General features: G+C 56.0%; 2 protein-coding genes across 6 annotated transcripts in view; one reads left to right on the top strand and one right to left on the bottom strand.

The window, feature by feature from the left end:
• The window catches only part of ZBED4 (zinc finger BED-type containing 4), a 30,717-nt gene extending 20,208 nt beyond the window's left edge, over positions 1-10,509 (bottom strand). Inside the window, exons 1-2 of one of the 5 annotated variants that reach the window (XM_059187316.1) lie at positions 9,468-9,624; positions 3,643-3,767 (exon numbers count right to left, since the gene is read on the bottom strand). The gene's annotated coding sequence lies outside the window, so the exon portion shown is untranslated. Of the gene's footprint in view, positions 1-3,642; positions 3,768-5,012; positions 7,237-8,736; positions 8,885-9,467; positions 9,625-10,210 lie in introns of those variants that run through there. The other 4 variants (XM_059187315.1, XM_059187314.1, XM_059187318.1 and 1 more) reach the window with 4 other exon arrangements.
• LOC131839857 (collagen alpha-1(I) chain-like) lies at positions 6,922-9,549 on the top strand. The gene is made up of 2 exons (XM_059187551.1): positions 6,922-8,297; positions 8,451-9,549. The coding sequence occupies exons 1-2, from the start codon at positions 6,922-6,924 to the stop codon at positions 9,547-9,549; spliced, it is 2,475 nt and encodes an 824-aa protein (XP_059043534.1).
• Positions 10,510-25,147: the final 14,638 nt, after the last annotated feature.

The following is a 25,147-nucleotide window of genomic DNA, read 5'->3' as shown; positions in this document are numbered from 1 at the left end:
TTCACACAAGTAAGGGCCACCAACGACACACACCGCCCGACAGGGTTACTGCTAACGACACTGTGCTGACGCGAACATCCCGTCCAGTGCGCTCAGATCTGAGTTCACAATAGCAAAGTAAAACCCTCAATGGGTCTACTTGTGGACGACAACAGAAAACGGATTTGTTATTCTGAAAACTGACGGGTGTCCCATATGGAGTACAGAACTACATCACCGAATAGTAACAGGTTCCACTCACTGTAAGTTCAGCTCATAAACTAGGCACCAGTAACTCGGCCAGAACATCACCCTTTTGGAACCTGTTACGAATTAATGCACGTACGTCTATGCACCGTTGGCTTGGCCAACGTCAAAAAAGAGAGACACCGAGGGCACCTGGGTGTCTCTGTCAGTGAGCTGTCCTACTCTCCATCTCAGCTCAGGTCTTGATCTCAGGGTCGTGGGTTCAAGTCCCGTATTGGGCTCTGCGCTGGGCAAGGAGCTTACTTTCAAAACAGAGAGAGAGACCAGACATTAGGTGCCTCCGCATGGAGCAGCACAACGTCCCTGTGAGGGACTCCTGCCAGAGGTCCAAAACCTGAATCTCATCAGACCTCTACGTCCAGGGCCTGACTTACAGGAAACCAAGGATAGATCAGACTCTGCTGGAGGCCAGCCGCCGGCAATGTGCAGACTGGGAGAAAGCCCAGTCCAGCCACGAACACTGCCCCGGGAGCTGGGGCTGGGCGTCCTCTGCAGGGACGCGCGAAACTTCCCTGCTCTTCCGAGCGCAAGTCAGCCTCAGACCGTGAAGGGAAGGGGCTGCCCTCACCGGCAGGTCAGCAGCTCCGCTGTCAGGAGGACGGAGGGAGGGACACAGGACAGACACAGGATACAAGGAGGACTCTGGGGCCAAAATTTCTTTCTTGACCCAAGCGATGGTCACAAAAATGTGACCCTCAAGCTGTACACTGACTTCAGCCAGTTTCTGTGTCTGTGCTAGACTTTAAAATCAAAACTTAAAAAAAAAAACAAACAAAATGATAAGAGACTCTTAATCTGACAAAACAAACAGGGTCGCTGGGGGGTGGGGGGTAGGGCTGGGGCAGCTGGTGACGGACACTGCGGAGGGTATGGGCTCTGGTGAGTGCTGTGAACTGTGCAAGCCCGACGGTTCAGACTGTGCCCCGGGGGCAGATAATGCATCATATGTTAATAAAAAGAATTAATTAAAAAATTACTAAAATGGAAAAAAAAAACACGAAAAGCAGGAATGCCTGGGTAGCTCAGTCACTTGTGTCTGCCTTCGGCTCAGGTCACAATCCTGTGGTCCTGGGACTGAGTCTCAAGTCGGGCTCCCTGCTCACAGGGGAGCCTGCTTCTCCCTCTGCCCCTACCCCGAGGTGTGTGCGCGCGCGCTCTCTCTCTCTCTCTCTCTGTCAAATAAATAAGTAAAATCTTAAAAAACAAAAACCACCTTATGAAACTACATTGTGGGCATCGTGGCATTGGTTCCAGGGCCCAAGAGGCCGACGCAGACGGGCGAGGCTGGGAGCTGCCCGGTGTGCCGTGTCTGCACACACCCCATTTCCTGTGCTGGAGTTGGCACAGCAGCGGGGAAGGGAGCTTTTAAATAACCGGTGCCAGGACAGGTAGACTGCTCTGCGGAAAAAACAACACTTGACCCTGAGTCCACACCATCCCCCAAATCACACCACATGTCACACTGAAGGCAAAACAACGAGGAATATAATAGGGGAAAATATCCTTTTAACCTTGACTTAGAGCAAAACAGAACTGTTTTGGGAAGATGGGCCATCAGGCCACCCTAAAATTAAGAAACTTAGAAACGAAGGGAATACGAATTAAAGCCACAACGATGTACAACTTGGGCAATGGCCACACACACACACACACACACACACTCTGAGAATGCCCAGTGCTGGGGACACTTGTGACAGACGAGTATGGCCAGCACACCGAACAGGCTTGCTAGCACCTGGTAAAACTGGTATCGTCCCCACCACTCACAGGGTCACGCAGCAAAGGACAAGTTCAAAGGCATTCACGGCAGCACCCGCACTGGCCCAGAGCTGGCTGCCGACGGCGGACACACGCGCGACAGATCCGTGATGAAGCCACTGCTGTCACAGCCAGCAGACACGGGTGAGCAGGAGGCACCTAAAAGCACAGGCTGCAGGACCCCGGATACAGAGGACAGAGGCAGGAGCTGGGGAAATAATTAGCTCTAGGGTTGGGGGATAGGGGCACCGGGACAACTTTCCATCTCGGGACTGGTCACGGGATTCACTGACCCAAGCACTTGTCTGCACGCGTGCAACGCTTCACAGAGGAGGGCGGGCGCCTGGGTGGCTCAGTGGGGCAGGTGGCCCAGGTGGCCCGCTCGAGATTCCGGCTCAGGTCACGATCTCAGGGTCACAGACTGAGCCCCGCCCCGGATTCCACGCTGGGCGGGCCGGGCAGTCTGCTTGTCCTTCTCTGCCTGCCCCCCACCACGCTCACGCGCAGACTCTCTCTCTAAGATAAACAAACAAATGCAATCTTTTAAAATAAATAAAGAGTTAACAGCTGGAAATCATCCACGCGTTCCTCAGTAGCTGCCACGAGGCACGAGTCCCACCTGGGCAGGGCGGTCGTGCCCCCGACAGCGGCCCGGGAGGCCCTGGGGGTCAGCGGCACCCTCACACACATGTCCGCAAGCCAACGTAAAACTCCACTGCAGAAGTCATGACAGACTCTCGCTTTCTAGCCTATTGCGTGTCTCTACCGCTCGACTAATTTTGCTCATGTTATTTCATAATTATAAATAGCAGTGAACTCCTAATTTAGGAAAATTACTCTCATTTGACCCAGCAGTTTACTGCTAAAGAAAATCACGTTTTCCTACTATTTCGGCACAAGTTAGAGGGAAAAAGAACCACCGTTTTGTTTGTTTAAGATTTTTTTTTTTTTGACAGAGATCACAAGTAGGCAGAGAGACAGAGAGAGGGGGAAGCAGGCTCCCCAATGAGCAGGGAGCCCGATGCGGGGCTCTATCCCAGGACCCTGAGATCATGACCCGAGCCAAAGGCAGAGGCTTCACCCAATGAGCCCCCCAGGCGCCCCCGTTATCTTTGGTTTTTAAACCACAGAAGGATTGTGCTCCTGCGGCAGTTTTGATAATTTTACGTACGTGTAAAGGAGAACACGTTTTTTGCCACCTACCCCAAAACTCGGGCAGGGATTTATCTGGCTGGCATCTGGAACCCTAGATTCTTCTGACTCCGTTCTCCAGCACACAGAAACAGGGTCACCGATGTCAGCGCGTCCGTCACACAGAACAATGCCGTCACGGCCGCGCGCAGCCTGGGTCCCCAGGACAGCAGGCGGCCCCCGCTCTCCGCAGCCCCAGGGCTACCCAGACACCGGGGCGACGAGGAAGTAACGTCATTCTGACCGTGGGCGTGCCCGTCCCAAGTCACGGTGAGAGCCAAGAGACGGAAGGACAGGAGGACAGACAGACGGAGGCGCCCAAGACAAAGTCTCTGGAGTTCATTTTACCTTTCATTTTAAACACAAAAATACCAAAAAGTAGAAGGCAGCCAATCAGAGGTTACCTTCCCCAGGCGAGAGAAGGTAAAATGGATGGAAGGTCCTGACCCGGACAATCTCCTGTTATTTTCTTATCGGAAGAACGAAGAAACCACCTTCTGCCGACGCCGGCGCGGCTCACCCCCAGTGACTTGCTGACACAGCCATCGCCTTCATGACCTCAAACACCCTGGCTATCGAGCACAGTAAACGATTAGTAAACGATTTAGTAAAGTATACTTTTCCACTTTTCACCCCCAAATTGAAGCATGTTAAAGGAGCACTACCCCAGGAATTAGATCTCACTGGGTCAGACTGGCAAAGACCCAGAGCTGGGCAACACCCCGCCGGGGACGACACACGCAGCGGGGAGCGGCGGGGCCCCGGAGACACCTCCCACTGTCACATCCCCGGCCCCCGGTATCCCACCGCTACGACCAGAGCCCCAGGACCGCGCTTGTCTGGTGCAAAACAGCATGTGCCCCCCCCCCCCCCGCCACCAGAGCAGCCCCGGTCAGAGCTGGGAAACCGTGCACACAGCAGGAGGGGTGCCGCCGTCACAGGTGCAGGGGATCCAGAAGGGACCCACGCAGGGCGCGAACGGTACTCGCTGCCTTGTATGACAGGCGAGAGAGGAGACCCAGATTTCGGCTGGAAAACCAGAAACGAAACGGCTGCCTGCCCATACAGGGACGTGAAATCTCTGATCTTATTTTTCCTATGATTTTGACTTCTGAGCCATGTAACGATATTGAACATAAAAATACAATTTAAAAACTGCAAATCTGAAACAAAAACCCCAACGGTGTAGCAAATGGGCAACGCGACCACAGACAAAACGCGCATCGAGAGGCTCGTTCTTAAACACAACACTTACTCAACAAGACGTGAGTTAAGAACAAAGGGAATTTTGTTTAAGATTTTATTTGTTTGACACCGAGAGAGATCACAAGTAGGCAGAGAAGCAGGCAGAGAGAGAGAGGAGGAAGCAGGCTCCCCGCTGAGCAGAGAGCCCGATGCGGGGCTCGATCCCAGGACCCTGGGATCATGACCTGAGCTGAAGGCAGAGGCTTTAACCCACTGAGCCACCCAGGCGCCCCAAGAACAAAAGGATCTTAAAAACGAAAGCACCTTAGGATCACCTGGCGGGCTCAGTCAACGGAGCCTGCAACTCCCGATCTCGGGGTTGTGAGTTCGAGCCCCACAGTGCGTGTAGAGACTGCTGAAAAATAACCAAAATACCTTCAACTCTGTTAAGGAGTCCCGTTAGTAGATGTAGCACAATACAGCAATGTTTCACCCTTGAACATGAAATAAGCAATTATGCCAATGACGTTAAGAATCAAAATTTTCAGAATAAAGATAAATTTTAAAAACCAAAGAAATTCAGTAAAACCATGCAATTTCAAACTCGTATTGGAAATATCGTATGAACTCACCATGTTTTAAAAAACATTTCCCAGCTCTGTCCCTCGGCGGGGCACCTACAGCCGCCGCAGCAGGCAGCACAGAGCACACGGCGACGCTTCTCTGCTTGGGCGCGGCAGCAGCCGCAGCCAGCAGGTCGGGGCGGGAGGGCGAGGGGCCAGAGAAGCGCTCTTGGAGCGCCGCCGCCGCAGGAGGTCGGGAGCCCACGCAGGACGCCCAGCTCTCAGCTACAACCGTGTGAACATCCAAACACACACAGACCCTCACACAAGGAACACATAAAAACCCATTACTCCGCACTGACCTTCAAGAAAGAAACGAAAACCAGAAGCATTTGCCACCGTGAAGCTACACGCGAGGAGCGCCGCTCCCCCCACAAGTGGTGACAAAGGGGCAGGGTTCAGCATCTGTCCTCTCATCTCGGGGCGCCCAGATGAGGGACAGATAAAATAAAGAACACGGGGAAGGCGGCATCAGTGCCGGCAGGACAGCCCCCAGGATGGTGCGGCAGGAGGTAGCAAGCGTCGCCTTCATGAAAACATGTCGCCTGACTCCAGCCGAACCTCTCAGCACCAGGCCACAGCACACGTGAGGGGGGGACAGAGGGACAAGCCAAACGACACAGCGCGGAACAAATCCAGAACACCAGGCACTCGTGAGAAAACCCGCCTGGTCTCTTCAAAAGTCCACGTCACGGAACCAGTTTTCCCCGAAGAAAAGAAACTAAAGACACATAATGGCCAATAATGACCTGGACTCGATTCTGGTTTGGAGAAATCACTGCCACAGACCACTGGGGGCACGTTGGGGGGGCTGGTGCGCAGGGACCGGCCTGGGCCCTGTCCTAGATGCGGTCAGTGGTGGCGTGCGGTGCTCAGAAGAGTCCCCTTCTGCCTCTTCTTTGGAGACAAGGGCATTCCGGGTGGCGTGCCGGGATGGCTGCAACTCCCTCCGCAAGTTTGGCAAGCGCCAGACCGGCCAGAGGCAGCGGCACCGCGACATTCTCACGCGCGCTCTCGGTCAGCTGGAAACGTCAAAACCCAACCGGGAAGCACGGCTGCGTCCAACTCAGGGTTCACTCGCTCTCCATGAGCCACAGCGACCCTCCTGCCTGGCTCAGCTTGGCGACAAGTCTTCCCACCGAGGCCGTCGGTTCGGATCCGGTCTACAGTGGACAGCGCCCTCACGTTCCCTGACCACATGTAACCATAACGAACGCATTCGGCAGGGGCCAAAGCACCAGCTGCCTCAGACCGCTGTGTTCACACCAAGGAAAACTGTAGTCCGGTGCCAGCCACGCAGAGACGGGGGACAGAACCAAGAGCAGGGACAGCTGCTAAGAGTTAAACTTCAGAAACCCCGAACCAGAGCCCTTTCCGTGAGATGTGGTCAGAAATCGTGATAAGGCTACCCTGGAAACGAAGCACATTCCAAAGCAAGCAAACAAAACCGTGGTAAGGTCGGCAGGTCCCTGCTCTGTCCCTGAAATGTTGTGGGTCACAGACCAGGGCTCTTTGGGTGGTTCTGCGGGTCCCCTCTGCCCAGCTTCAGCTCCCATGCTGCTAACCTTTTCCCACGGGGACCAGGACAGTCCCATGAGGGGCAGGTGTGAAACTGCTGCTGTGGCTGGAAGCTACCAAGTTTTCCAAGTGTCCTTCTGCTTACAGGATGTGGAGCGCAGCCTCCGCCAGCGTAACCGGAGCCGTCCCGGAAGGGCTCGCGCTCCCAATGCCGCGCCCTGGGGAGGCCGTCCACTGAGGTCAGTCAGCAGCGGCCTTGGAGGAAAAGTCGCCCCTTGTGGTTTGCATCCATGGGGGTGCTGAGCAGGACAGAGCAGGTGCAGGGCCCGGTCTGCACCACCTGCACCGTCAAAGGGCCAGGTCGCCCACCCACATCAGGGAGCCATCGCCGAGAGCCGCCATGGGGCCAGCGGGCGGCAGCCTGCTGCACCCCAGCCCCAGGCCACCATCAGCAGCGGGTGCTGGGAAAGGGCTGGGGCGCGGCTGCCGAGGGGCCTTCACGGGGCTGGCGCCAGTCAGGAGCACAAGCCACAGTGGCCCTGGAGGCACCCACAGGACTCGGGCTCTGCCAGGGGGCCGGCCTCTCCCGGACACTGAGGCGTCTTCCCTGGGGCCTCCATTCAGGACCCAGATCCTCCAGGCTGGAACCCCCCAGCAGAGGTCTTCCCTCCCGGAACAGGGTCTCAGACGGAACCACCCGTACTTTCCCAGACGCGCTGGCTGGGCCTTCTCTCGGGAGACTCGTGGATCGGAGCCCCGTGGAGCGCCCGCGCCGCACAGGCTGCAGGACGGCCGGAGGTGCCCGCGGCTCCACGCAGCCCAGCTCCCTGGGCCCGGTGCGCCGGCGAGAACAGCCGCCTACGGCCCCGGCCGCGAGCCCGGGCGGCCACGAGCCGAGCGAAGCGGCAGGCGTCGAGCGAAGCCGCAGCCGGACGCCGCTCGGTGCACGAGGCTCGGCAGGACGCAGCAGGCTGCAGCGGCGGAGCCCCCGAGGCTCGGCGCCGCGCTCGCGCCCCGCCTGCCGTCCCGCACGAGGCGGCCGCCGCCAAAGGCCGTCGGACCAGCGTCCTCGAGCCGGAGCTGCCGCGGCCCCGCAAGGAAAAGCGGGAAGACGAGGCGCGCGCGGACGGCGACCCGCACTCGGCGGCTCCGGCCGCGCCTCCGCCCTCTGCTCGCTCTGCGGCCTCGGCGGGGACACAGCCCGACACGCCACACGGCCCGGCGCGCCCCGGCTGCACGCGTGGCCGCAGATCCAGCCGACTGTCCGCGCGGCGCCCGCGCTCCAGGCTGCGGCCGCTCCCTCGGCAGCGGGTCCGTCACCAACCCCGGCGCGCGCGGGGACCCCCAGCGCAGCGGCGTCTTCACGTCGGAAACCCCAGGCCCACGCGGGACGCGCAGCGTGGCGGGGTGCGGCCGCGCGGGCCAACGGGCAGGCGCACGGAGCCCGGCTCTCGCCCAGCGCAGCGGCCGTTCGTCCGCGGAGCCTCCGCGCCCCGTGCGGGTCTCGTGCGGAGAAGCGCGGCGGCCGGACCGTGCGTCCCCGCACCGCGTGCCCGGGACCCCCGGGGCCGAGCGCAGCTCCCGGGAGCACTTTCCTCTCCAGACGCGGCCTCTCCTCGGCGCCGACCGGAACGCGGCTTCCTCTTCCTCGCGCGTCCCCGACGCCGACCCGGTCCTCCCGGCCCCGAACTTGGCCACGACGGCGCGGACGAGCGAGCGCTGTTCGCGGGAGGAGCGGCACGGGGGGCCCTGCTGGGGCGCACCCGCTTCGCTCAAGTCTGAACTGGGATTCTGAAGAGATTCCACGGACTGACCCGAGAGTGCGCGGCCCGGGGCGGCGGCGGCAGCGGGAGAACCTCCCCGCGGAGGACCGCGGGACTCGGCTCCGATCGGCGGGCGCTGACCCCTGGGGCCGCGCGCGCCCTGAAGCGGCGTCGCAGAAACGGTGCGCGGGACCCCGTTAGAGCGAACTCCGGAACAACTTCCCGTTTTCTCGGCGGAGACGCGCGGCCGGAGCTGCCCCGCGGCCGGAGCTGCCCCGCCGCCGGCCCGGCAGACTCGCGCGCAGAGCGGGGCGCGCGCGGGGGGTCACCGCACCCGGGAAAGCGCAGGGGCCGCAGGAAGGGGCCGCAGGAAGGGGCCGCAGGGGCCAGGCGCCCTCCAGCAATGGGGGCGGGGCGGTGCCGCGCACGGCAAAGGGCGAAACGAGACCCACCGAGTCCGGGTCCGGGTCCGGGCTCGGAGGGACAACAGCGACGGGAAGGCGCAACCTCCATTCGCGTCTCACCCGCGAAGTCCCGCCCGGCCCAGGGCCGCGGCGGCCGCGCTTCCCGGACACGCGCTTCCCGGGACCCCGACCCGCCGCGGCGGCTCTTCCTGGAAACGCGCGGGCGGTCGCGCGCGCTCGGCCCTCGGGCGCCTCGCGGGGGCGGACGGAGCGCGGGGGGCCGACCGCGGAGCGCACGCCGGCCCCGCGCGGCCCCCCACAGCCCCGGCCCCCGCCCGGCCCCGGCGCACAACTTTCGGGCGCTCGCGGCGCTTCGTCCACAGACCGCCGCCGTCCGGAAAACGCGTCTCGGGCGCGACCCGCCTGGCCCGCGCGCGCCAGCTGTCAGCCGGGGGGCCCGGGGTCCCAGGGGTGCGGGCCGGCCCCGGCGAGGCGGGCCCCGCGGCCGAGGCGGGCGGCCCGGGCGGAGTCCAGGCCCCACGGGAGGCCGCGCCCGCGCCCCCGAAGGCGACCCCGGCCCGGCGCGCGCCGCGTCGCGGCGACCCCGGCCACCGCACCCCACCCCACCCTCCCGGCCCCGCGGCCCGACCCCGCCTGGCCCCGCCCCTCGCCCGCCTCCCCCTCCAGCCCCGACCCCCGACGGCGCGCCAGGACGGCCGGGCCCGGGGCGCGAGCTCCGGCCGAGGCACAGCCCGCCCCGCCGCCCGCCGCGCACTCACCGCGGGCGCGGGGCTCGGGGCGGCGCAGCTCCCGCCCGCCTGCGGACGACGGCCGGCGCGGGCGGGCGCTCCCATTCATTAGCCGCGGCTTTGTCTGCCCCCGCCGGCCCCTCCCGCCGCCGCCGCCGCCGCCCGCGACGCCGCCGGACGCTGCGCCCCTCCCAAGGCCCCGCGCGGCGCGGGGCGGGGCCGGGGGCGGGGCCGGCAGGGCGGGCAGCACCAAGGACCCAGGCGCGGCGGACGGGGCGAGCCCCGGCCGATCGCGCAGGCGCCGTCTCCGTCCCTGGGCTGGGCCGGACAGACGACGCAGGCGCAAGGCCGCCTACGGGCCGGGCCGACTGCGCAGGCGCAATCCCCGTGCGTGGGCCCCGCCCCCGGGCTCGTGCGGACCAGCCCGTGAGGCGCAGACTCCGCACGCCGGCCTTGGGCTAGGGCCCGGACCGAGCGCCCGCGCAGGCGCAATCTCCGCGCGCGGGCCTGGTCCGGGGCCCAGGGGGCCCGACCGCGCAGGCGCAGTCCAGGCGCGCCGGCTCCGCCCCACCGCCGGGGTCTGCGGGCCGGTGGGCGGCCGCAGCGCCTGCAGGCAGCGTCCGGGCGCGCGGTAGCAGCCCGGGCCCGGCTTCGGCGTCGTCCGGCTCGCGCTTGCCCGGCGCCCAGCCCGCTCGGCCGCGGGGCCCCGGAGCCCCAGGGCGGGGGCGCACCTGCTGCGGGCGCGGGCCGAGGTGCCGGCGGAGCGCGCTTACCCGGAGGCCGCGCGAGTGTCTCCTCCGTGCCGCGGCGCTGCGAGGGCTCGGGGCGCGCTGGCCGCGGGGCCCCGCGCCGCTGTGTCTGAGCCCTTCCGTCTAAGACGATAAGGCGCTTCGCGGGCGGCCGCGCTCGGGGCCGCGCGGATTAGAGCTTAAGCCCGTGGGGCCGGGCGGGGAGACCCTGCGGCGGCGACCGCGGCCGGACGCCTCGGGGCTGGGCTGGGGGCGTGCGGCGGGCAGGTGCCTCTTGGGCTCTGCAGGCCTCTGGGCGCTTAGTGCGAGTTTCCCGGTGACCCGCTCGGGCGGCGAGCGGCCCGACCGTGCGGACTGACCGCAGCCCCGGCCCGCCCCCGTCGCCGGCGACCGCCGCTCCGTCGCAGAGGGAGGCCGCTGCTCCCTGCCCCGCCAGCGCGTGCCGCGGTCCGGCCGCGCCCCTCCTGCCCGCACGCTCCCCGGCTCCTCCCACCCCTGCACGGGCCCGCGGCTCAGGCCACCCCGCGGCCGTGGCCCCCTCGCTCCGCTCCAGCCCGGGCGGCGCGACTTCCGCGGGCCTCAGGGGTCACGTCCGGGCGCCGTGTGGACCGCGGGGGCAGTCGGTGTGCGCGTCTGTGGGTGGCTTGCGCTCGCCCGCGGCTCCCGCCTCCCGGCGCGCGTCCTGGCGCAGGGCGGGGGGCTGGGGGGGCCGGCGTGGAGCTCAGGGGCCAGCATGGGCGCGGGGGCCGCCGGCCAGGCCCAACCCGCCACCTGTTTGTGGCTGTTCGTTCGGGGTTTTTTCGTTTCGTGCAGTTGCCCCGAGCTAAGACTATTGTCTCCTTCGTGGCTGGGGAAAAAACCGAAATCGTAACATCTCACGACGTGCGACCACTACCTGACATTGGAACGTCGGTGTCCTTGCGGAAGTTGCTGGGACGCGGCCGTGCCGGCTCCGTCCTACAGCCTCCAGCAGCTCATGAGCCCGGTGGGGGAGAACTTGCTTCCCAACCCTTCGCAAAAAACCTGTGGCCTCCTGCTCTAGATGGCAACGGCTTCCTACCTGGCCCTGCTATATGCTCTGGTCGCCTGCCCACTGACACCTTCACGGGGCTCCCTGTGTCCCTCAAGACCAGAGTTCTCACAGCTGTCATGACCAGGACCACACTGCCTTCCCTCGTGGACTTGGGTCCAGCTCTGGGTCCCACCTCAGGGCGGTGGCCCTGGCTGTTCCTCCACCTGGAATGCTCTTTCTCAATCGTCAGCCTGCCTCACCCCTCCCCCGTGTAGATCTTGGCCCAGATGTCACTATACTGCCCATTCTGTATAAGGCAGTGCCCCTCCCCTCACCCCTGCCTCCCAGCCTGGCTGTTCTCAGACATTTACGGGGCCAGCCTTGCTAACACTCTGGGAGAGCGGGGCTTCCCCTGGTATGTCCGCTGATGTACACACACCTGGCATGAGAAGACCAGCACGTCCGGAGGTGGCAGGATAGGCTGACTGTGTCTGCACGACGGCTGGGCGCCAGGCTAGGGGTGGACAGGAAGGGTTCCCCTAGTGGAGTGGCAGCAGCGCTTCCAGGTCCACCCTGGCTCCCGCACTGCACATCCTGCAGGTCAGCTGGGTGTGGCCTGCTCTGACCCCTCGCAGGAAGGATTTTGTTGGGTACGTAGGGTGGCCGTCCACCCAATGCTTAAAAGGAACCCTGGGAGCAGGGAGGGCCCCAATAAACTGGGACTCAGCGAGTCACAATGCATGGCAGCCCTTTCCAGAACTCTGCCCCTTCATTGGACAAATCTTTGATGAGCATTTTCCGGCCTCCTGTGACACTGGCAGGATGACAAGGTGATGGGGTGGTGAGAGGTGGACACCAAGCCTGGCCTGGTGGGAGGCTGCAGCTGCCAGCACAGCTGGGCACGGACGCCAGCTGAATCCTGACTGGGCCTCCTCACCTGTGTACCCACAATCCCACTGCCCGCACTGTGATTCCCCCACCTGGGTATCCAGAATCCCCTCCACCTGGGCACCCCCCTAATGTGACCCCCCACCTGGGTATCCAGAATTCACACTCTCCCGGGCCCCCCACTCATGGTGACCCCCTACCTGGGCATCCAGAATCCCCTTCACCAGGGCACCGCCCTCCGTGCTGTGATCCCCGACTTCGGTAACCAGAGCCCCCCCGCCCCGGGCACTGTGACCCCCCCACCTGGATATCCCCCATCCACGTATCCCAATCGCTGCTCTCCCAGGACCTCTGAAGCCTCGTGGGGTGGGTCCCAGGACCTGCGGGAGGAAGTGCCCTGCAGTGTTCCGCTTTTGCATTGTTTGTGTGGTTAGAGGCCAGAGAACACCAGGTCCCCAATGTGGATGCGTGGAGGTGTCCCCACAGTTTTTCTCTGGGGCACTCATGGCCTGGAGTAACCTTCTTTGGCCTAGATGAGCTATAAGGGTCTGCACTTCACAGCTTCTGGAAAGCCCGCCACGCAGCCCCGGAACCCCAGAGCTGTGCCAGATGGTCAATGTCTTGCTTCCGGAAGGGACCTGGTGCAGGACACTGTCAGCTACCCTGCGGAGTGACCTGGCCAGGAACAGGCAAGTGCGGAGGAGCCTGGCACCTGCCGCCCATAGCTGATGTCACGGCAGGTGGCCCGGTGTTCCCAGGGCCACCAGCCAGCCCCCTGTCCCAGCCCTGCTGCTGAGACCTGGGGGCTTCCCTTTCCACACCTGGGAGGTGGGGACAACGTTAGTGAGGGAGCGTGAGGACAGCGAGGGCGTCCTTCAGACCCGCACACCTCCTGCCCACTCCTCTGCTGCAGTGGGGATGGAGCCTGTCTCGGTGGAGACACCCGCAGGCAAAAAAGTGAGGACAGGGACATGGCTGGGAACGCCCCCTGGGGTGCTTCCTTGGGGTTTGGCCCTTCCTGGGGTGCGGAAAGAGGGTTGAAGGAGAGCTAAGGATGACAGAGTCGAGACCCCTCGGGGCACGGGGGCACTGAGTGGATGGCTGTGCGGAGACCCACGGCCTCTCCCGCAGATCCCTCCGGGGCCCAAGGAAGGAAATGCAAGGGTCACGAGAAGTGGAGGCGACGGGAGCTACCAGCGAGACACTAGCCAGCAGCGATGAGTGCCACCGAGATGGGACGGCCTTGGGGGACACGGACAGCAGGGCCTGCCAGGAGGAGCCTCGGCACGCTGGGGGGACAAGGGGCCTTGTGACCGGGATGGGGTCCTTGGGAGGGAGCACCCAGAAATCATCAAGCAGCAAGGCCCTGGGGCAGGCCTCACCAACTGTATGGATGGTAAGCCGAGCAGGAGGGGGCAGGGTAGGAAGAGGCTTGAGGGTGTTAGGGTTGGAGTGGGCAAGGGTCCAGGGAGGAAGAGGGATGGTGACTTCATGATCCCGGGGGGAGCCGCTGTGTCTGCTGCTGGACGGAGACGTCGAAACCTGGCAAGTGCACTTGGTGAGAATGGGAGGGCAGTGCCCGGGGGTTGGTGCCCAAGCGGGACACGGGGTTCAGGCGGGTGCACACACCGGCCCTGGCCTTCCAGCGCAGAAGATGCCGGACTGTGGCGGCCGGTTCTGCGTTACTTTCCAGGGTGGAAATGGCTCTGGAGTTTATCGTCGTATCTAGGATTGGTGCATTCAGCAAGTGGAAGTACAAATACCGCACGGGACATCGTCCCACTAAGACATTAGTTACCCGAGTTTATAATTTCACTGGGTAAGCTGTAGTTTAGCAACTGTAATCACACCAGGAGCACTTCGCCATAAACAATCCGGCCAACACCAGAGCAAAGAGAAAATGACGGCTACCGGCAGAGGGATAACTTGGAAAACAACTCGGATGCGTGTCCTGGTTTTATGTACAAGCTTGCAGATTAAAAATCAGAAAAGACACTCCTGTGTGTACTCTTTTCTAATCTCGTGTTTTCACTTGGCCGAGTCCCCACGCACCTGTATCCATGCCTCTGACTAGGGCAGCACAGGTCCTTGCTAAGGGCTGCTCGGTACCACGCCGCGTGGGCGAGCACGCAGCCCCGTGGAGGCTCCCAGCTGTGCCCAGCTTCCGGCGGGGATCCAGCCTGCTCTGACGCCCTGGCAGGTCCCTTGGGTTATTTCTTCAGAAAACATTCTTAGCAGTGGAGTTTTCTCAGCTGAAAATTTTGCAGAGGTGATTGTAGACACATGCGATTCCAAGAAATAATGCAGAAGGGTCCCTCGTACATGGTAGTTTTACCCAAAGGTAACATGATGGCAGCAGGGGTGCCTGGGTGACTGGGTTGAGCGTTGGACTCTTGGTTTTTTTGGATCAGGTCACGATCTCAGGGCTGTGCGTAGGGTCGAGCCTTGCATCAGGCTCTGCGCTCAGCCTGGACTCTGCTTGAGATTCTCTCCCTCTCCCTTCTCCAGTAAATAAGTAAAATCTTCAGAAGTAACTAAATAAAATGACAGTAGGAGAATCACAGGGCGTTGATGCCGGTAAAGTTCACCGATGCTGTTCCTCTTTCCCCAGTTTTACGTGTGCTTGTGTATGTATTAATTCCGTACATTCTTTAAATGTTTCTTTTTCCTTAAAGTGGGCTCCACATCCAGTGCAGAGCCCAACGCAGGAGTTGAACTCAGACCCTGAGATCAAGACCTGAACTGAGATCGATTCAGATGCTTAACCGACTGAGCTCCCCAGGTGCCCCTGATTCTCTTCCTTCTGAGCACCCAAGCTGGTTCTTGGATCCACATGAGGAGTTCCAACAAGGGTTGCTCCTGTTCCCTTTGAGAGCCACACCTACCCCCTGCCCCACACCCCTGCCCTGCCCCGTGCTCCCAGCACCCACTCATCTGCCCTCATTCCTAAAACTATGTCGTCTCAGTATTGCACAAAGGGATCAGGCAGCGAGTAACCTGCTGAGATTGGCTGTTTTGCTCAAAAGTAGCTCGCTAGAGACCCCTCCAAGTTGTTGGATACAATGGTTTGTTCCCCAGCCCTGCTGAGTGGGGTCCTTGGTTGGGGGCACACCATGTTTCCCTTCTCACCTGCCAGAGGACGTTGGGGTCGATTCTGGATTTGGTCCATTACTAGGAGAGACGGGATGAATATTTGTGGGCCGCTTTTGGTGTGAGCAGAAATCCTCGTTTCTCTGGGAGAATCGCCCAGGAGCCCAACTAGGTCACGTGCTGGCTGCAGGGGTTTGTTTTCAGAGCAGCCCCAAGCTGTTAGGGTGGCCGCTCCGCCACCACCGCCACCACCGAGGCATGCGAGTGTGCAGTGTCTTCGCCTCCTCACAAGCATTCACGCACTCACCGCCTGCGTGTCCCTACTGCCCGACGACGCTGGGCCTCTGTGCCTACGCTCTTGCTTGCGACGTCTCTATCTGTTGGCGAGTTTTTACGTGGATGGCTTGGTTTTTACTCTCGTGTTTTCAGAATCCACGTGTTCCATCTCTCAGGCCCTCGTCAGGCGCGTGGTTTGCAAACCCTGCCTCCCGGTCTGCGGCTTGTCTCCATCCTCTCCGCAGGCTTACTCCCAGCAGAGGTTTCTGATGCTCCTGAGGTCTAGTTTAGCAATATTTTCTTTTGTGGTTGTGTCTTTGGTGTCGAGAACTTGTTGCCCAGCCCTAGATCCCGAAGATTTTCTCCTGTTTTCCTCCAAAAGCATCATAGTTTTAAGCTCATGATTCATTTCAAGTTAAGTTTTGTATTCAGTCTGAGAGCCTTGGGCTGAGGTTCTTCTCCCCCTCCCCTCCCCCTCCCCCCTCCCCTCCCCCTTTCCCTTCCTCTCTCACTCCCCCCCTCCCCCACCTCCTCTTCCTCCTTCCCATCTTTCTTGCCTTCCGCTGTCTAATTGCTCCAGCGCCGCTTGTGGAAAGGAGAGCCTTCCTCTGTGGCAACGCTTCTGCGTGCGTCTACATCAGTTGGACACGTCCTGTGGGTCTGTTTCCAAGTCTCTGTTTCTTCCATTGATCTGTGCTTCTCTCCTTCTGCCAGCACCCCACACGCTTGATTCCCACAGCTCTCTGTTCTCGAAATCGGGTAGACTGGTTCTGGCCGCTGGCGTCTCCTTTGCAAAATTGGTATAGCTTGAATCGTTCCTTTGCCGCATAGTTTAGAATAATCTTGTCTGTATCTAAGAAAAATCTTGCTGGAATACTGATAGGAATTGTGGTAAACACGTGTATCAATTTGGAGAGAACTGGCATTTTTCCTATTTTGAGTTTTTCTAACCATGAAAATGGTCTATCTCTACACTCATTTAGATCTTTGATTTCATTCATCAGCTTTTTATCATTTTCAGCTTACAAGTTCTATACATTTTTTTAGGTAACTCTTACTATTTCATTGGATTTTGAGCCATTGTAAATGGTTGTGTGTTTAATTTCAGTGTCCTTGTATTGATTGCCAATAGTTGTGGTAGAAGCAAGAAAAGCTGATGTTACAAATGCAGTCAGAAGGCGGTCTGCTGGAGAATTCCCTCACGCCTCGCCTCGGGGAGGTCTGCCTTTTGTGCTCTTCAGGCCTTCAACTGATTGGACGAGGCCCACCAACATTATAGTGGGCAAACTTCACTCAAAGTCCACCAATTTAAATGTAGCTGTTGGGGCGCCTGGGTGGCTCAGTGGGTTAAAGCCGCTGCCTTCCGCTCAGGTCATGATCCCAGGGTCCTGGGAACGAGCCCCACATCAGGCTCTCTGCTCGGCAGGGAGCCTGCTTCCTCCTCTCTCTCTCTGCCTGCCTCTGCCTGCTTGTGATCTGTCAAATAAATAAATAAAATCTTAAAAAAAAAAATATGTAACTGTCATCCAAAAACACCCTCACAGAAGCAACCAGAATGATATTTGGCTAATTATCTGAGCACCTTAGCCCAGCCAAGTTGACACATAAAAGTAACCACCCCGGTGCTCTTACTACCCGTTTGATGCCTCCTGTTTCATTCTTGATATTAGTAATTATCTTCTCTCTTTTCCTTCTTTGTCAGTCTTGTCTGAGGTCTGCCAATTTTATTGACCTTTTCAAAGAACGAGCTTTTTCTTTCCTTGATTTCCTATTTGCAATTCCGTTGCTTTCTTTTTTTATACATATGTTTTATTTATTTATTTGACAGAGACATGTGCATGAGCAGGGGGAGAGGGAGAGTAGAGACAGAGGGAGAAGCAGGCTCCCTGTCGAGGCTTCATCCCAGGACCCTGGGACCACAACCTGGGTTGAAGGCAGATGCTCAACCGACTGAGCCACCAAGGTGCCCCCCTTTCTTAGATTTTATTTATCTATTTGAGAGGGAGACAGAGTGCATGAGCATGGGGGAGGGGAAATTTCATTGATTTCTACGCTCATTTATATTATTTTCTTTCTTCTTGCTCTGGACTTGTTTTACTTTTTTTTTTTTTTTTTTTGGTAGGTACTTAAGGTAGGCGCTTGGATGATTGGTTTGAGAATTTTCCTCTTTTCTCGGATATGGATTTACTACTATAGTTACTCCTCCTAACACTGCTTTTGTTAGGTTCAGAAATTTTGATATATTGTATTTTCATTTTTTTTCAGTTCAATATTTTTAGAAATTATTACTTATTTATTTTAGAAAGAGAAAGAGAGAGAGAAGGAAAGAGTGGGGGGAGGGTCAGAGGGAAAGAGAGAACCTTGAGGCTCCCTGGAGCCTGCCACAGAGCTCGATCCTGGGACTCAGAGGTCGTGACTGGAGCCAAAAGCAAGAGTTGAACGCTCAGCTCAACACCCCTCAGTTCAGCATTTTTGAATTCCCTGAAGCTTTCCTCTTTTACACATTGATTATTTAGAAGTTTGTTGTTAAGTTTCCAAGTATTTGGAAATTTTCCTGTGGTCTTTCTACTGTTGATTTCTCGTTCGATTCTGCTATAATTCGAGAACATACTCTGTATGATTTATATTCTTTTAAATTTGTTGAGGTTTGTTTTTGACCAGGATGTGGTCGACCTCCGTTGAAATTGCACGGCTGCCTGAAAAGGATGTGTATTCTGTTTTGTTTGGTGGCGTGATCTACAGACGTTGTTTAGATCGCATTGGCCTCTGGAGGCCTAGAGTTCAGGATCTTTGCTGACTCTCTGTCTCCTAGTTCTATCAGTAGCTAGGAGTTGGGTGTGCAAGTCCCTGATTATAATTCTATTTTTTGTAACTTTTGTAATTTCAGATGTGTATTTCTCCTTTTAACTCTGTACTCTTTTGTTTTTTATTTTGTTTATTTATTTATTTATTTGACAGAGATCACAAGTAGGCAGAGAGGCTGGCAGAGAGAGATGAGGAAGCAGGCTCCCTGCCGAGCAGAGAGTTCAATGTGGGGCTCGATCCCAGGACCCTGGGATCATGACCTGAGCCGAAGGCAGAGGCTTTAACCCACTGAACCACCCAGGTGCCCCTGTTTTATATATTTTTAAACCCTGTTGTCGGACACGTACACATTCAAGATCACTGTCTCTCTGGATGGTTTGATCCCTTTATCTTACATAATGATCCTTTTTGTTCCCAGTAATTCTCTTTGCTCTCAAGTCCAGTTTATCTGATTTTATTATACAGTATAATAAATAATAACGTAGCATGCTCTATATAGTAATACATAATCAATAATATACCATGGCTACTCTTACATTTTCATTATCTATTTTTTTATTCTTTTATTTTTAACCTACCTCCATCAGTATGTTTGCCGTGAGTTTCCTGTAGACAGCACATAGTTGGGTTGTATTTTTTTTTCCTTCGGGTCGTCTCCATGACCAGCACGGGGCTTGAACTCCAGCCCGAGACTTCGAGTCGCACGCGCTCCTGACCGAGCCAGTCAGGCAGCCCAGCTGGGCTGTATCTTCTTTTAATCCGTTCTGACCATCTGTGTGTTTTAATCACTGTGTCTAGACCATTTATATGATTTGGGGGGATATATCAGGGTTAAGTCTGCCGTCTTTTCATCGGTGTTCTGTTCATTCGCTCTCTTTCTTGGTCCTCTCTCTCCCTTGTCGCTTCTTCCTGTGGGACACCTAAATACTGCTTAAAAGCCTGCTTCAGTTTTTTTATGCGTTTTTGGGCATAACATATTGTGTAGCTTTCTTAGGGCTCTCTTAGGGTCACGGTCCCCACCCAGGGGGTCACCGGCCTCTGGCTCCGACTCCGCGCTCGGAACGAAGCACGCGACCGCCCTTCCCCTCAGCCCCCCTCGCCATCCCCACTTAAAAACACGTAGAACTGCTTGTGTTATTTCCCCTGCGTGTTTCGTGCCCCCGCAAGTGTCACAAGGTTTGCTCCAGCCACGCATCATCGAAGAAACCCACGAGAGGGCGATCCCCTGCGCTGCCCTGGATCTGGCCGCTCCTTTGTTCTTCTTTCCTTCCTGAAGTTCTAAGGTTTCTCTGATTTCTTTTCTCTTTGGAGAATTTCCTCAGGTGTTCTTGAAGCCTAGTTCTGTGAGGGTCCAAGGGTTGGCTTTCTTTGTCGGAGAATGTTTTTATTTCCCTTTCATTCCCAAAGCACGAATCCACCTGACTCCGAGTTCACGGTCGACGCTTTTCCTCTCAGCGCTTCCTCCCGCCTCTGCTTCTGAGAACCGCCCGCGTTAGGCCCATTGCTCTGCTCTTCCAGGCCAAGTGCTGTTCCTCTCTGCTTTCAGGATTTCTCCATTGTCATTAGTTTTCAGAAGTTTAATTATTACGTGCGGCAAATTTCTTCAATTTATCTTATTTGGGATTTGCCCGGCTTCCAGAATGTCTCGTCTTTTGCCAAATTTGGGAAGTTTCTGCTATTTGTTCTTCAGATATTTTTTCAGCTTCACATCCTTTCTTCTCTTCCTAGAGTCTAATGACACAGAGGTTAGACCTACCTTTTACATACAGTCCCATGGGTTCCTGAAGTTTTGTTATTTTTCCTCCTGTGTCTTTTCTCCCTATGGCTCAGATTAGATAATTCTGTTGTTCTGTCTTCTGGTTCATGGATTCTTTCTTCGGTCATATTCATTGTGGTGTTGAGACTCCACAGGGAGCTGCTTACTTTGGTGTATTTTTTAGTTCTGTAACTTCCTTTGTCTGTTGTTTGTTTCTAAGAGTTTCTGGTTTCTCATTTGTTTTAAGGTAATTCATAAGTACGTGCCGAAGCATTTTTGAGATGGCCAGTTTACAGTTCCCATCAGGCAATTCCAACAACTGATTCATCTCAGCGGTAGCATCTGTGGATTATTTCTTCTTAAGTCCGGTACGACTTTCCCGATGCTTGGTGTGACAAGTGAGTTTTAAGAGTGTAACCTGAGCAGCGTGGATGTCATGTTAGGAGACTCCGAATCCGATCTAACCCTTCCGCTTTCACAGGCAGTGCTCCTGTTAGGAGTGACCCATCCTGGCCTACTTTCGTGGGTTGTGGTTCCAATGATAGTTTCGCTTTTTAGAGCCCCTGAATTCCTACTCTGGTCTGCTTTGTTCACCTGTTGCCACAGAAGCTCCCACTTATTTCTGGGACAGAGGCGATTCCCTTGCTGCCCAGAGCTGGTAGAAGGTGGCTGTGCAGAAAGATGGATCTGTGGGATGGAGGGTACATCCTGATCTCTACCAGTTCCCGCAGGGAGGATAGGTGAGCTCCCCTCAGCTGCTGGGGGGCAGGTGGGGAGACAGTGGGCCAGGATTGCCTTCTGCCACTGGCTGTATGGAGATCCTGGACCTGGACAGCCTTCTCCTGGGTAGGTCCTGGGACACTCCAAGTGTTGTTCCTCAATCCCAGGCCCCCAGTCAGACTCCCTCTCTTTTCCTATAATTGCTGTATTATTCCCTGGTTTTAAAAGTTGAGTTCGGTTGGATGAGCTGGGAGAGATGAGTCCACACCATCTAACCAGATGTCTCTGGTGTTATTTTTAAATTTTTACTTATGTAATTATTTATTCAATATATTTTTACAACAACTTTATTAAGCTATAATTCCCATACCACACAATTCACTCATTTAAAATGTACATTTTAGTGATTTTTAGTACAGGCACAAGGGTGGGAAACCCTTACCACAGTTGATTTTAGAACATCATCATTTCTAAAGAAACCCCATACTACTAGAAGTCAGTCTCCAATTCTCCCTTCCCTGAGGCCCTGGCAACCTCTAGCATGAGTTCTGTGTCTATAGATTTGCTTATTATTGGCATTTCATAGAAATGGCATCTTTCCCTTTGCATAATGTTTTCAAGAGCCTTCCATGCGGTACATTTCAGGACTGCACCCATTTTCGTTCCGTCCATGGATCGATCACATCCGGTGTTCCTGTGCTGATGGACTTCGGTTTATCTTTGCTTATTGACATCATGAGTAATACTGCTGCTGATCTTCGTGAACAAGTTTCTGTGTGGACATGTGTTTAATTTCCCTTGGGCACACAATCAGGAGTGGAATCTCTGGGTCATATGGTAACTCCGTGTTTAACATTTTGGGAAACCGTCCAACTGTCTTTCAAAGCAGCTGTACCTTTTTACACTCCCTCCAGGAACATCCTCCCCAACATGTGTTAGCATCTGACTTTTCGATCCCAGTCACCCTAGTGGGTGTGAAGTGGTGTCTCTTTGTGGTTTTGATTTGCATGTCCCAAAGGGTTAATGATGCTGTACATCTTCTCATTTGCTTATCGGTCATTTGTGTGTCTTTTTGAGGAAATGTCTATTCAAATCCTTTATACCCATTTTTAGTCTGGTTGTTCTTTGGTTGGTAGGCTGAGGCCTTTGGCTGTTATGCTGAGAGAGGCGGGGAGCCACTGGAAGGTTCTAAGCGCAGAAGTGGCAGTATCATTTGGGCTGCTGTGTTGAGAAAAAGAACGCAGGGTCACAGGTGACACAGAGCCTAGTCAAGATACCAAGATGATCCAGGTGTGAGACAATAGTGATTGGTCCGTTGGTAGCAGAGGAAGTGGTGACACAGGGCTGGTTCTGGACACATTTTGAAGGGGTGCCAACACGATTTGCCGATGGGTCGGATGGGCTTACCCAGGAAACTTGAAGTCACCATGTACTAGGAAAATGGATTGGTATCCTATGGTTGCCATAGCAAGTGGCCACAAACTGGGTGACTTAAAATAACAGAAATGTATTGTCTCATAGCTTAGAGGCCAGGACTCCCTCTGAAACCAGTAGGGCAGGATCCTCCCGTCTCCGCCTACCTCTGGCAGCTGTCAGGCTCGGCTTTCCCCGGACTAACAGCTGCATCCCTCCAATCTGCTTTGGTCCACACGGCTTTCTTGTGGCCTGTGCATCCGTGTCCAGATTTCCTTGGACACCGCCCTTGGATAAGGACCCACCCCAATGACCTCATCTGACCTTGACCATCTGTGAAGAGCCTACTTCCCCGTGAGAGCCAACTGACAGCTCCTGGGGGCGAGGATGTCAACATATCTTCTGGGGGACACGATTCAACACATAACAGGTGGGGAAGGCAACAGAAGAGAAGTCTGGGGAGGACTGAAAACAGAGGTATTGGTACTGGCTGAAGACAAGCTTGCTCATTTAGATTAAAAACTGCTTAGTGGGGGTGCTTGGGGGCTCAGTGGGTGAAGCCTCTGCCTTCGGCTCAGGTCATGATCTCAGGGTCCTGGGATCGAGCCCCGCATCGGGCTCTCTGCTCAGCGGGGAGCCTGCTTCCTCCTCTCTCTCTCTCTGCCTCTCTGCCTACTTGTGATCTCTGTCTGTCAAATTAATAAATAAAATCTTTAAAAAAAAACCAAACTGGCTAGTGATCTACAGGGCCATTAAATGGCAACCTCTTCTAATCATAATTTTTTTTCTTTACCAGACAAAAAATTTCTATCACTTACTACTGGACAAAATTCATGTGCATTGCTATCAGACAGGGATCACTTTATCTAGCTGTCTGTTTTCTGCAAGTTAAAGTCTACCCTTAATGGGTTGTAAAAAAGTCATAATCAATAGTAAATAGCGGTGAAACAGGCGCGGTCTTGAGAACATAAAAAATTCCCTCGGCAGGCGTGCTAGACAACGTCCAGCCGCCCAGCAAAGCACACATCACCATCCCTTGACCTGTTCTTTTTTCTTAAAGATTTTATTTATTTATTTATTTATTTATTTTTTTGTTTTTATTTTTATTTATTTATTTATTTTTTTAGATTTTATTTATTTGACAAAGAGAGAGAGACAGGGAGAGTGTGAGCACGGTGGGGAGGAGCAGAGAGAGAGGGACAAGCAGACTCCTGAGCTGAGCATGGAGCCCAACACGGGGCTTGAGCTCATGACCCTGAAATCATGACCCCAGCTGAAATCAAGGGTTGGGAGATTAACCGATGGAGCCATCCAGGCACTCCCTTCACCCATCGTTAAGTTTTGGAAACTCTTAACCGCTCCCTTTGATGATAAAGGATCTACAAAGGTTATTCTTGAACGCAGAAAGCTGAGTCTTCCCGTGTTTGGACCTGAGTCACTCACAGGTGCTGCAGAAGTGGTAATTAACCTGGGTGAGCCTCCCCATTGGGCTGGTGCATCCATGTCTCCTGGTGATCAAGTCCAGAAAATCACCCCGTTTGGAGATGTCGCCGTAAGGAATGTGGGGTCGAGTCTCTATTATGCCCCAGCTTCCTCTCGTTTGCTCTTCCAGTCCTAGGTTAGGAAACTGAACTAAAGTGATCTCCCTCGGATTTGCCTGCAGCACCTGCACAGCTGGGTAAGTCCCTGTCTTCTCAAGGACCACACACAGCTGGTCTCGCACAGCTCTTGCCTCCGTTACTACTTGTAGGACTCAGATCTGGCACACCACAGGACAGGAGCACGAGTTCGGTGGATCTGCGGGCTCTGTGGTCATGGATTCAACACAGATGCTACAACCCTTGTTCCTAAGAGTGGCTGGGTCACCCTGATGGAGTCTCACGTGTGACATCCACATGAGGTTGCGCAATTTCTCTAATTATATCCTGGTAAAAAAGAGGGCTGACTTCTATTGAAACTATGAAAACAACTAGGTTTCTATTAAAAGAGTCAGGAAAAATTATTTTTTCCTGAGTTCTGAAGTGAGAATACCATTTAAAGGATGTTGTGTTTGTGTATGCAGGCGCCATCGACTGTAGCAAAGGTTAAAGCTAGATCAGACACAAAGAAGAAGGATTTCATCGGACTCTTGCTAGAAAATAGAACAAGAAAAGAACACCGCTGCCCTCTCCTTGCCTTCGTCAGGCTCTGTGTGTCCTAATGGAGACGGGGTAGGGGTGGTGGTTGAGGGTCTTGGGCCCACTTTCTGGCTGGCACAGCCCAACACACAGTGGAGACCGAGAGAGCTACCAGGTAAGTGCACAGAGGCTTTTTGTTGTTGGAAACGAGTTCTACGGAGAGAGAGGACAGAACGAAATCAGTTGGGTTGGAATCGGAGCTGTCAGTACGAACTCCAGCCTCGTGGACAGATACGAAGCCGAAGATCCGGGGTGTGTGCACCTAGACTTCCAAGCTCACTCTGGTGGGCATAAATGCAACCGCACTTTATATCACTGTCTTGAGTTACTGCCATTCAGCATCATGTTTGGGACCCGGCCACAGGGCTCCAAGCGGGACCAAGTTTCTTCGTGTAAGCCGTTGTGTTCTCTTCTGCTGTACGATGTGCCTCACTTTATTCATTTTATCGTCCAAAGACACTGAAGGTATTTCTTCCTCTCAGTATTTTATCATTAAAAGCAGTGCTGTCTTGAACACCGATGCACACGTCTCCGTGAATGAGTGGAGCTTTCTTGGGTGTATGTTCAGGCACAGACTGGATCCAGGAGTACGTATCGGCTTCACCCTAGAGCTGGGAATTGCAGCGCACGCGTGGCAGCCTGCATTCTCTCCAAGGGCCCGCCACTTTTCCCATACTGCATGCTTCTTCCTCTTAGAATGTGACTTTAACACTCATCTCCCCAGAGGGCAGAAGTCGGCGTTTCATCTCTCCAATCTGGACAGGCTTGGGCACAAGTGATGCTTTGTGACCGTCGGGGCCATGGCACGAGAAGTGATACAGTTC

The sequence above is a fragment of the Mustela lutreola genome, chromosome 8 (assembly GCF_030435805.1).
Source record: "Mustela lutreola isolate mMusLut2 chromosome 8, mMusLut2.pri, whole genome shotgun sequence".
NCBI classification, from domain to species: domain Eukaryota; kingdom Metazoa; phylum Chordata; class Mammalia; order Carnivora; family Mustelidae; genus Mustela; species Mustela lutreola.
The sequence above is the reverse complement of the archived record's forward strand: the minus strand, read 5'-3'. Positions and strand labels throughout refer to the sequence as shown.